At 38.2% G+C, this 11,612-nt stretch overlaps 1 protein-coding gene across 2 annotated transcripts; it reads left to right on the top strand.

Annotated features, from left to right (window-relative positions):
• Positions 1-2,402: 2,402 nt before the first annotated feature.
• LOC122313105 lies at positions 2,403-9,850 on the top strand. Of its 2 annotated transcripts, XR_006243290.1 has the most exons (8): positions 2,403-3,690; positions 4,510-5,255; positions 5,392-5,657; positions 5,744-5,953; positions 6,067-6,159; positions 6,925-7,019; positions 7,143-8,115; positions 9,361-9,850. XR_006243290.1 is itself a non-coding variant. In XM_043127837.1 (6 exons), exons 2-5 carry the CDS (start codon positions 5,078-5,080, stop codon positions 6,127-6,129), a joined length of 717 nt encoding a protein of 238 aa, XP_042983771.1. In that variant the 5' UTR covers positions 2,403-3,690; positions 4,510-5,077; the 3' UTR covers positions 6,130-6,159; positions 6,925-6,976. The 2 variants fall into 2 exon arrangements, 1 of the variants encoding a protein (XP_042983771.1); XM_043127837.1 differs by lacking the exons at positions 7,143-8,115; positions 9,361-9,850 and having other exon boundaries at positions 6,925-6,976.
• Positions 9,851-11,612: the final 1,762 nt, after the last annotated feature.

The raw sequence follows: 11,612 nt of genomic DNA, 5'->3' as shown, positions 1-11,612 counted from the left end.
GTTTTTCAGACCTTCTGTGATACTTTTCATACTGTTGTTGGTCAGTCTGGGTGACTTCCATGCTTCTTCCACCTTTGTAAAACAGTCTTGATTCAATGTCCAGGAGGCTTCAAACCTGAAAGGCTTTGTGTGTCTATTTCCAAAGTGTTGGTGCTGTTCCATGGTGATCAAGATGGGGCTATGATCTGAAGTAAGAAAGGGGAGGGTGTGAACACTTGGGTCTGTGTACAGGTCTAACCAGACTCCATTTCCAAGAGCCCTATCCAACCTCTCTTTTGTAAAGGCTGCCCCTTGCCTGCCATTGGTCCAGGTATATTTGTTCCCTATAAAACCCATATCTATAAGGCCACATTTGGTGATTGTGTCCCTAAACATCTCCATTTGTTTGAGAGGTCTCAAAGGGCCTCCCCTCTTCTCCTTATTGCTCAAAATTTCGTTGAAGTCACCTACACACAGCCATCCCTCTCCTGCTACTGGTTGCAGTGCTTGCAGTAATTGCCAACTCTCATGTCTTTTTTCTGTAATTGGGTTGCCATAGACACCCGTTAGGAACCATGTGACTCCTGCTTCCCTATCTTTTATTGCCAGAGAGATGTGTGAGATTGTTGAGGAGATTACTTCTGCTTCCACTTCTTCTTTCCAAAAGAAAGCTAGACCTCCCTTGGTCCCTATGGGATTGACCACAAAACTATGCTCATACTTTATCAAGCGCCTAATTGATTCCATTTTTTCTTTTTTACTCTTTGTTTCCATTAAGAAAACAAAGGATGGGAACTTTGTTTGCACCAAGTGGCACAAGTTATTAACTGACCGAGGGTTCCCAAGCCCTCGGCAGTTCCAGCTCAAGCAACTCATCTTAAATGGTGGGGCTGGATCCCAGCCACCACCATATCATTCTTGCTAGCTTCCATAGCATGTTCCTTCTCCATCTTTGGTTTCTTGAGGGCCTTAACAGATGCTGATCTAGTTATAAGGCCTGCCTCTCTCTTTGATCCAGTTGGTATGTTTTCCTTGTTCACTTCTGTTAAGGGGCCTGCACTGCCTTTGTTCCTTGCTTTCCTTTTCCATGTGGCTTGACTCTTGAATTTCTGCAGGGCTAGGACTTGGTCCGAGACAAAGGTGGCCATAGAGGATACTTGGGCCACCAGATCATTGCTACTGAGGTTCAAGACAGGTTGTTGGGCCTTGTCCTTGCTGGAGGTTTCTGCCTTGTTGATTGGCAAAGCAGCATCTTCAAGGCCTTGCATCAGACAAGGTCCTGCATCCTTTGAAAACTGTTCTGACTTGCCCACAACTAGCTCCACGTTTGTTTCCTTAAAAAGGACCTGACTGCTTCCTGTCTTCTGATAAACAAAAAGGTGGTCTTTCACAGTTGCCCCTTTTGTTTCTGTGCTGTCCCCATCCTGCAGGTTAGCATTCTGACCCCCTGGAGTATTGTCATGCTTTTTGGTTGGACTGTCTTCCCTGACCTCTCTCTCCCTCCCCCATGGTTGCTCCTCTGTTTCTCTAGGTGGACTTGAGTTGCCATACCTTTTCCTTGAGAGGTCTCCTTCTCTGGTTGCTGGTGCTCGAAGCCAAGGCCCATACTGGAGCTTACTGCTGACTGTTTTCATTACTTGGCAGCCTCTTTGTGCATGCTTTAAGACCCCACATTTGAAACAAAAAGATGGCAAACGTTCATATTTAAAAGGGATCCAGGTTCTCTTACCTTCAAAAGACAAGAAAAGACCTCTTTGAAGAGCCTTTGAGATGTCGACCTCCACCTTGAGTCTCAGGAACTTACCCCATCCTATGCCCCTATCATCAACTTGTACTGAGAGAGTCTTCCCTATTGTATCACCAATCTTTTTGCCTACCTCTTCAGTCATACTTGCCAAAGGCATGTTATATGCTTGAACCCAAAATTCTTCCAAGATGAAAGGAACTTCATTGATTGATCTATCCCCTTCATACAAGTGAATGCAGACCAGCCACCTATCAAAGGACCAAGGCCTACCATGTATAACCTGTTGTAGATCCTGCTCTAAGTGGAACTCAACTAAGTATTTATTGCTTCCAACTTCAGTGAATTGTATCCAGCTTTTGCATCTCCATACTCTTGCCATAGTTGTCTTAAAGGCTTCTCTATTTACCGGCCTTTCAGCTATGATCATAGCCAGCAGACAGTAGTTACTATGTAGCTGTTTTGTTGCTGTTGAATCAGGGACCAGTACTACCTCCCCCTTCTCCTTCTCCGTGAGACTCAGTTCTTCCCACTGTTTTGTTATTTCCTCTGCCATCTCTCCTCTTCAAACCAGCCAAAAACTAGCTTAAGAGACAAAACTCTGCTAGAGAGAAAAACCTCAACCTTGAGAGGAGAGGACCTGTTGCACAACCAACAAAATATTGAATCATGTATATGCATGAGTATCATGGTGTCAATTGTGGGCAGTATTACATGATGTAAATAGGTATTCTGATCAACACTAAGAATTAATTAATGCTATTGCAAATTATACATGATTGAATTTATACACTATAGAGCAGGATCAAGAGCTGTTTCTAAGTAAAAGATAGATTTACTTAAAAGCTTATTTAAGTTAATTGGTAACTTAAATAACTAGTGAGTCTTAATTAAAACCAGATGGCAAACGTACAGTTCATTATCAGTGGAGTGGGGGGAAAGTTTTGGCACTGGATTTTAGTGGGCAGGAGAATGTTTACTGAAAGTTGGAATAACAGGGGTAAATTTGGAAGTTATCACATTTAAACTGTTGCATATCAGCTGATGAAGTACACAGTTGTTGCTCAGTACATATAGACGAAGCTGAAGAACTTGCCACTATGTTTTTGCACTTGAATTCAATACCTGCTCTTGTCTTCCCTGTTAAAGTAGAAAGGTTGTGAATTTTTGCAACAACACTGCCAACAACCACTTGGTAAGAGGACGCAGATTTCTGCTTTGAAGTTAAACAGTTCAAGGTAAGTTCAGAAGGTATTTCTTGCTAACTTTATTCATTAACGCTATTCTTGAAGACTCAAAGGTTGGTTTGTTCTTCTATAGACTTGTCTCTATCCTTTTATTTTCTGGACAACATTTTTTATTGTTGTTCAGAATTTTCTTACTGGTTTCCTGTTGGCTTTCTTCTTTTTCTTATTTTTTGAGATTCATGCTGAGATTTTCTAATGGGTACGAAGTTGGAGATTGAGAGGGTTGTAGTGATTTCTATTAGCTGGGATGTATTCGGGAAGAATATATCTCATCAGAAAATTTTTTTCTGATGAGTTATGTGGGATAAGGAAATAGAGAGTTGTCCATTAAATGGAGAGTGAAATGCTTGAGTACAGAGTCCAAAAAAGGAAAAAAAAATTTACTGCATTGTGTGACTTAACCAAACCTGTTTAATAATTGGTTAGGCTTGGTTTTGGAGACTGCAATGCACTCCATATATCTTAACCAACCTGTTTCATAGTCAAGTATGCTTACTAGTGAATTGAAATCCTGATAATTATGGTACATTAAATATCTTGAACCTTATCCTTCGGTGAATTGATACGGTTACTATATTGGGCAGGTCATGCTGCATGCCCAGTAACCAGCCATTCAGTCATTGAAGATAGTTCAAAAGTTCTCTATCACTTGGATTACGAACCTCATAAGGTGGGGTGTTACCAACAGCAGCATTGGTCCAGTACAAGAAAAAATAGGAGGTAAACTACTTTCCGTATGTTAGGTTGAGATTGTTAAACTGCATGGTAAGTGAGGAAGTGCAGATGTAGGACTAAGAATATTGCATGCCTAACTTCAAACTGCAAAATAACATGTTGTAAATTAATATAGAGGGAAGTTGTTAAGACTATTGGTTTTTTTATAATACTCACTTATTCTGCTGCATAGGTTGATTTGGAAAATTACGGAATACATGGTATAACATTAAAGGCTGTTGGTTTGTCTGAAGAGTTGTCTTAAGTAATTATATTAAGACAAGGAAACAATGGTTAGGACTTGTTTCCAATTTTCTGAAATATCTAAAGCTTTAGTTGATATTGCTCTACCATTATTTGCATAGGTTGATAAATTGGTTGCATGGTGTTTTATTGGCAGTGTTTTGCTCCCAATAAAATAGATTTTGATTAAGATTTTTGACATTGGCTACTCATCTAGGTGGAATGATATTCAAGGGGTGAACTGTTATATGGAACAATTTACATCATGTCCTATGTAGAGCTGTCTAAATGACATGAGTAGCCAATTTAGACAGATATTGCAAAATTCAAGTTTTGGGCTTTGCTTTTCTTCCCACTTAATATATATAAATATAGACTTGCATGCAGTTTTTTTGTACTCTGTAATGTTACAGAAAAGTAAACTTTCTGTAAAATGTTTGACAGAATTTGCACAGTTTTAATTTATATTTATTGCTTTCTATTTTGATACATGAACTGACTCAGTCACCTAAAGTGAGGTAATGTAATACAGCCCTTTAGGCTGTAGATAATTTTCTAATTTGGTTGTCACCTAATATGAAGATAAAGTTGGATAACTAGATGGAACAAAGTGGGAGAGGAAGGGGTAGAGGAGTTCAACACTTCAAAAGATGATGTGGACCTTATTCAAGAGGCTGACCACGGCCTCCACTTATTTGCCAATGGAGTCAGCGAGAGACTCAAGGCGAGAGCTCTGATGAGTCAACACAGCCACCCTCCATGGAAAGAAATACTGTCAACGCTAATCCAATACCAACAACGGACACAAATAGAGACAATATTTCAAGTTGGAGTCAGCGAGAGGGTCAACACGAGAGATTAGATGAGTCAGCACAACCACCCTCCGTAGAAAGAAATGATGTCAATGCCGATCCAATACCAACAGCGGACACCAATAGGGACAATATTTGGCGATGGAATCAGCGAGAGGGTCAAGGCGAGAGCTATGATGAGGCAACACAGCCACCATCTGTATTCAGAAATAATGTGAACACCAATCCAATACCAACAGCGGACACTAATAGAGACCCAATTTGGCGATGGTTAATGTGAGAGGTTAATGGGGAAATGCATGATGAGTCAACACAGCCACCATCCATAGAAAGATATCATGTCTACGCCAATCCAATACCGACAGCAGACACTAATAGAGACAATATTTGGCGATGGAGGTCAGCGAGAGGGTCAAGGTGAGAGATATGATGAGTCAACACAGCCACCGATCGTTCAAATAAATACTCCCAGAACCAATCTGATTCTGGGGGCCATTTCTACTAGAGATAATATTGGTAAGCCATTAGTTGTGTTATTCATGTACCTGAATATTCCTTTGACCTGCAATACATCTTTATTGATATGTTTTACTAATTTTAGTTTGTTCTCAGTAAATAATTGCTGTATAATTTTCTGGTGTTAATGACATAGAGGACGAAGCAACGGTTCCCGTAACAAACGTTGGTCAACAGAAACGTGGACGTGGGCCCGCTAAGTGTACTGAGTTCGATAAATTGAGGAGGCATGAGAAAGTACCCTTGAGAATAAATGATGGGGAAATAACACCTTGCTATGAGAATGCCTCATTCTTTACAACACGAGTAACGTGGATTTTAAAACATCATGCGGACATGAGCTTCGCAAGATGGACGGATGTACCCAAGTCCGTTAAGGATGAGTTGATTAACAGGGTCAGGGTAAGACAATATACACAGCTGTAATGCTATTGTAAGGAAGGCCACTTAACATTGGGTTTGATGACCATAGTTTTTTTTATGTGTAGGGTGACTTTGAATTAGATTGGGAACTTAAGAACCATCGGTTGGTAGTTTGGAAGCAACTGCGTAAGAGATTTAACGCCTTCCACCATGAGCTTCACAAGAAGTATTTGGCATATGCGAGTCATGAGGAGGCATTGGCCGGTGGGACAAGCTTGGTCTCGCTCTTGGTATGGGTTAAGCTATGTGGCCGATGGGGAAGTGACCACTTCAAGGTATGTTAAAGCTTCGGTATTTTGGGCTACCATATGGTATATACAATATAAACAAGTCTTGCCAAAATGCATATAGCTGGCAGAAAAATAACCTGTTTATTTGAATTTGGCAGAAAATCTCAAACATAAATAAGGAGAATCGTAAGAAGCTGAAGATTAATCACACTGCAGGGTAGAAAACGTTTGTGAGGATCCTAGAGGAAAAGGTATAGGCAATGGGCAAATTTGCTTCAATTCATTTCAAGCTGATTATGGTAATAATAAGCTCTATATCACAATTTCTACTGGATTATTTATAAACACACAGACGGTTCTGTTAAGATCAGTGATTGGAGGTAGCAATTGTAAGTCATCGCATTAACTCTCACCCAACATATTTTTGCATTAAAATTCTGTTTTAAAATATAACTGGATTATGTGGTCATTGTTTAAGAATTTTTTATCAAGCAGAGACAGACATATAAGTGGAGAGTAGCATATTTCTGTCTTACGGTTGCATGCAAAAATATGAGGCCATATACAAATTAGGTTAGGGGTTAAGACACGGAAAGTTGGAATGTGTAGAAGTCCACAAGGTGTTGTTGTAAGATGGGTGTTGTGTCTTGAAGACAAGCCTATTTTCCAGATTGTGATATTTCTGTCTATATTAGCTATGCAACCACTTATGGTCACATAGAATTGTTAACTTAAAGGGTTGTGGGTGATAGTTAAAAACATGAAACTGTTAGACTTTGCCACCAGATTATTAAATTGCTATATATTTTGCATCTCTGCTGAATCTAGACAAAGCACAAAGTTGGGTTAATTAAAAAAAATCCATAGCACATCCTACCTAGGCTACTAGAGATTTTGTAACTGTGGCTGTACGCTAGGGAATTCACTGCAGATTTTGTTGTTGATTATACATCGTCAGTACTTTCATTTATGGTTGTTGAACCATGTAACTAAATTGTCATTTTAATAACAAATAGCGATCTAAAGGAGCAAACTTAGTGGACTTCTACAAAGCAGTCCGTTGGTCAAGAAGAATGATAGATTCGTCATAGATGCCAGTGAAGATATTTATGTAAGTCATCTCAAATCTTTCAGCCCAGATAAACAATTTGGCATAGTTAAAAAAAATGATGAAATTTGGAAACCATTGTTTCATAACTGAAATAAAAAATAACTGATTTTACTTCATGTGCAGAAGGAGATGGCTGGAAAGATGGATGACTTAGCCCCTGAGAATTGCACTGAAGAGGCAGCTAAGGCTGTCTTTAGGGAGTTACTTGGGCATAGGTCAGGATATGCACAAGGCCTCAGAGAGATGGTGATACCAGAGTCTACAAGAGAAAAGGACGTGTTACAAGCTAAAGAGTATGCAATGATAGTGGAAAAACATAAGAAAGATGCGGAGGACTACAAGAGTTAACTAGATCGTGTGAGGGAAGAAATGCGAGTGGTTGTGGAGCATCAAATTGAAACTAATGCTCTTTTGAGGAGTTTCATGGCTTCATTTTAGTCACGCGAGGGGGACGGAGTTCGGGGGAGACAGTGACCCCCGAATTGCATGCAAAAACCTTTTAGATATTTTTTGACTTATTTTGGGTGCCTTTTTTGTGGGTTAATATGGTGCATGCTTATTGCATGCTTTTTGGGAAAGAAGGAGAGGGTGGCTGGGGGAAAACATATAAATATATACATATGTATATATATATGTAGCAATCTGCTGTCTATATATGCCTTCTGTATAGGGTACGAACTGGTCCTTTTTTTTGGAAGCCAAAAGGGCAGGTATGGGATGGTTGGGGGAGAAGCAATTTCTCTACCTGGCAATGTATTAGATAGTTAATGAACAGACTAGCTTGTTTTAAACTAGTAAGTTAGCATATTAGGGGAGCAGTTCAATGGGGTTACATATTTGAAGCAGAATTAGAAAAAATACAATATGTAAGTATGACAATTTTCACAGCAACTCGTGAATTTACTTGGTCACACTCTCTCAATTATTAAGAAGATAATTGACAGGATTGTTGGTATGCAGGTACTGCATAGACCCGTGGTTGGGAATTGGTTGCCTTTAGGCTGTCGCAACTAGACAGCAATGTGGGGGACAACATCCATAAGCAATATCCCAAATCAAAATGTTCAACTGTAATGAAAATGTGTGGAGATGTCTGGTAAGCAGTTACATTTCCCCAAAAAGGTTAGAAAAATTACAAAATTTAATGTTTCAAAGGGATGACTGTGTTGTAGTGAAGCTGATATAAGCCATTAGTTGATTTGTTGATTCATGCTTTTGAAATGGCTGTGCAAAACTGGCCTGTGCAGTCCATATTTATTTATTTTGAAAAAACTGGTGCTGAATTTTGCTTTGCATTGTAGTTTAAGAAAAATTTGAAAATGCCAAGGAGATATAAGATGACAAAATTGGTCATAACCATGCCTTTCCCGTTTATCAATCCTTAGCATGAATATATGAAATAAAGTCAAGAGTGTTCAGACTGATGCATGTTGATCAGCTACAGATATGGGGCAGCACTTGAATTTAGGACAAATTTGAATTAACTACTTATGAATATACGGGGTGGGCTACACAGATTAGAGATAGAGGTTGGAGGTAGTAATGGGATTATGCTTGAACAAAAGTGATATCAAAATGGTCCTAAACTATTGTGTTATATAGATTTTGATGTCCTATAGCTTGAAACTGAATGGATGGCATGTATATGATACCCTTAAAACTGGATTATTTTAAGGGTACTAAAGATCATAAAGACCTAAGATTGGAAGCAAGTGCTCAAGTATTCGTAATTGCTGGATGAGTATTGTGTATTCAAAAAGGTGTTAAGTTAAGAGGAACACAAAATACACCATAGATACCATGTTTCCAACATTTATATCATAGCTGGCCTTAGTGAGATATTGGAATCACAACCAATGCTAGTTGGGGTTTATTTTTGATATATCTAGATAGGAAGTCATATTACTGGGAATATATTCAGGGTTTCCCCAGAACAAAATTGTGAAACCACGAGCAACCAAAGTAACAAGCCAATTTAGACAAAAAACTGTGTTGATACGTGTTGGTCAGATTTGATCATGATACAAAGATTTGATCTAGAGGGAACTTACACTAAGTATGATCTTTCATATATAAATATGATATCTAGCACACATTCGACATTCTGAATTTATTTCAAGTATAAGGGGTTCGTAATGGGAGACGTATAAGGGCAATAGTTTGCACACAGGATAGTGAGTACCAGAAGCAACTGCAACTAGGCAAGTTGTTGAATATGAAATAATTCATGTTAACCACAAAGCGATAGATGATTTTTGTAGGTTCATTAATAATTTACCTTAACTATATATTTATTGAAATGTATACCTCCATTGAACGTAAAAGGGTTATTGGAATGCAGGTGGTTGGACATAATGTGACTTCATTTTGATATTAATGGGCGGCCACTTTCATTTTTTTGTTGGAGGGCTATATATGTTAATTAAGAAGTTCCACCCACTCCAGCCAGAAATGTGTAGGGCTATGCTGCAATGTGTGATGACAGTTCAGAGGGCATGGACCAATAGGTTCATTGAGTACAATGCAATTACAATATATCAGTTAGGGGATATATAATGTGTAAGAAATCAGTCTCTCCTCTCTTTCTATGTGTGAATTACATGAATGCACCAGTGTATATATATGGATACTGAAAGTTTAAATACATGTGGCAATTGTGGGGATTGGACTAGTTAGTAGGGGCTGGGCAATTGTAAGGAAGCAAGAAAAAAGTTCTGGAAACAGAGGGAATTTTTGTTTGTACAATGTCACTGGTTTCAGAGCTTGATGATCAATGAAGCTGTGATTTTGTATGGCTATATGATGTTTGGGTTGCAACAGTTTTATTCTGAGATGGTTCTTATGCACCTTCAATTGCTCAATCGTTATGCAATGTTACAGATTTCATATATGACAACTGCATTCTAGAAATTCTAGTTTTTGGTCTATAAATTGCATGAGGATGAGACCCACATAGCAATTACATAGTGAATGCATTAACAGAGGTGTTTAGGTAGTCTATATATGAAATTAGCTAGGAATTTATGAATCTGCTTGTTTATTAATGAAAAAAACTTTTGCCAAAATTTATTTTATGGATATATAAAATATATAACATTGTTGTGATCTTCATTTTCCATGTAATTTTTCCAGAAACAGTTACTGACCTATTGGCAATGATAAATAAGTTAAGCTGTGAGTTTTATCCATCCTATGAAGAACACACATTTTATATTCCTCTATCTTTTTTTATGTATATTTATGATAATATTTGGATAAACTTATATGATCTACTGAAAATGTTACCAAATTAATGACTAATATTATCTTGTAATATGAGCTATTGACAATGAATATGATATACTGTAATATTATGATCTACTTATTAATTGAAGTAGCAGTACTATAAAACGTGTAAATGCATGTTACCAGTAATATTGTATAGTCTGTGGGGAGAAATGTAGTACACAAAATATAGCAATCAAACACAAAATAGTGGTGAACTGGTTTATTAGATCAATGGCAGGAAATGCCCAATTTCAGATATATTCACATATATCTTGTAAAATAAATCGATGTAACAAAAATAATTTCTGCTGCAAAAGCCTTTAATATCTTGTAAAATAAATTGATGCAACAGCTGGGATGAATTAAAGGTAATTAAGTAGGACATTTTGCAACTTCCAATGTATCTTCGTTGGGACTATCGCTACATGCAGCAGCAAAATATGGACGCTAGCTGGGAAAAAGACAGGATAACAAAATCATGGTTCCCTGATGCGTTAGAACTCTTTCTGTTGAGAAGGAAGGCATGGCAGTGATTTTCCAAAGCCGGTTCAACTATTGTTGTGCCGGCGGCACAGAAGAAACCCGTTAGTTTTCTACCTCGTTGAGAAAAGACAGCATCAATGAATTAACTAGTATTTGTGGTGGATGGGCTACCGACATAACGTTAGAAGTTACAACGAAGAAGGATTCAGTCGAGGATGCACCTGATAAATTGCAGCGGCATCTTTGCAAGATTGCGATGTTGTAAATCGACCCAAACAATTAGCTGCAGCGATTACAATCAGTTCTCCTAACGGCAGTTGCAGCGGCTTTCCTCTATTTTTCCCATTAGTAAAAAACGATGGAAAACATCTGTTGAACCAACGAATGAGGAAATTAGTTGAGTTCCAGCAGTTGCAACGAAACTAAGGCGTCCAAGGTGCAACGAACCCAGAATTGTTGGTATAGGCCAGATGCTGCGTTTTATAGGGTGAATTCCGAAGGATTCAAGAGCTGGAACAGGGCATATTCTTTGTAGTGGTACTTTTGTCCAAAACTCAAGGTTCTGACTAGATATTTCTATTTGGCCAGATTTAGTTTTTATATCCTTCTTAAGAAAATGAATGTTAATCACTATTTTCATCGTATTTGCATATATCCCATTTATCTAAGTCACCTGTAGATAATGAGTAATTATTAAACGTCATGTGTCCTGTCGGTGTATGGTTAGCATAATTATTAAATACTTGAAACACATTTCTGACTTGTTATGTTTTGAAGATACTTGGATGCTTTTGACACTACGACAAAAAAGAGATTTTGGGATGATTTTGGTTTGGGAAAAAA

This window comes from Carya illinoinensis, chromosome 6 (assembly GCF_018687715.1).
Source record: "Carya illinoinensis cultivar Pawnee chromosome 6, C.illinoinensisPawnee_v1, whole genome shotgun sequence".
NCBI classification, from domain to species: Eukaryota; Viridiplantae; Streptophyta; class Magnoliopsida; order Fagales; family Juglandaceae; genus Carya; species Carya illinoinensis.
Note: the sequence above shows the minus strand (reverse complement) of the source record. Positions and strands in the feature narration are given on the sequence as shown.

What these genes read in the sequence shown, in the direction of transcription:
- LOC122313105 (XM_043127837.1), top strand. Translation starts at nt 5,078, where the DNA reads ATGTCTACGCCAATCCAATACCGACAGCAGACACTAATAGAGACAATA. An exon ending in TTCTACTAGAGATAATATTG is followed by an intron (nt 5,256 to 5,391) that starts GTAAGCCATTAG and finishes TTAATGACATAG; the next exon opens with AGGACGAAGCAACGGTTCCC. An exon ending in AGTTGATTAACAGGGTCAGG is followed by an intron (nt 5,658 to 5,743) that starts GTAAGACAATAT and finishes TTTTATGTGTAG; the next exon opens with GGTGACTTTGAATTAGATTG.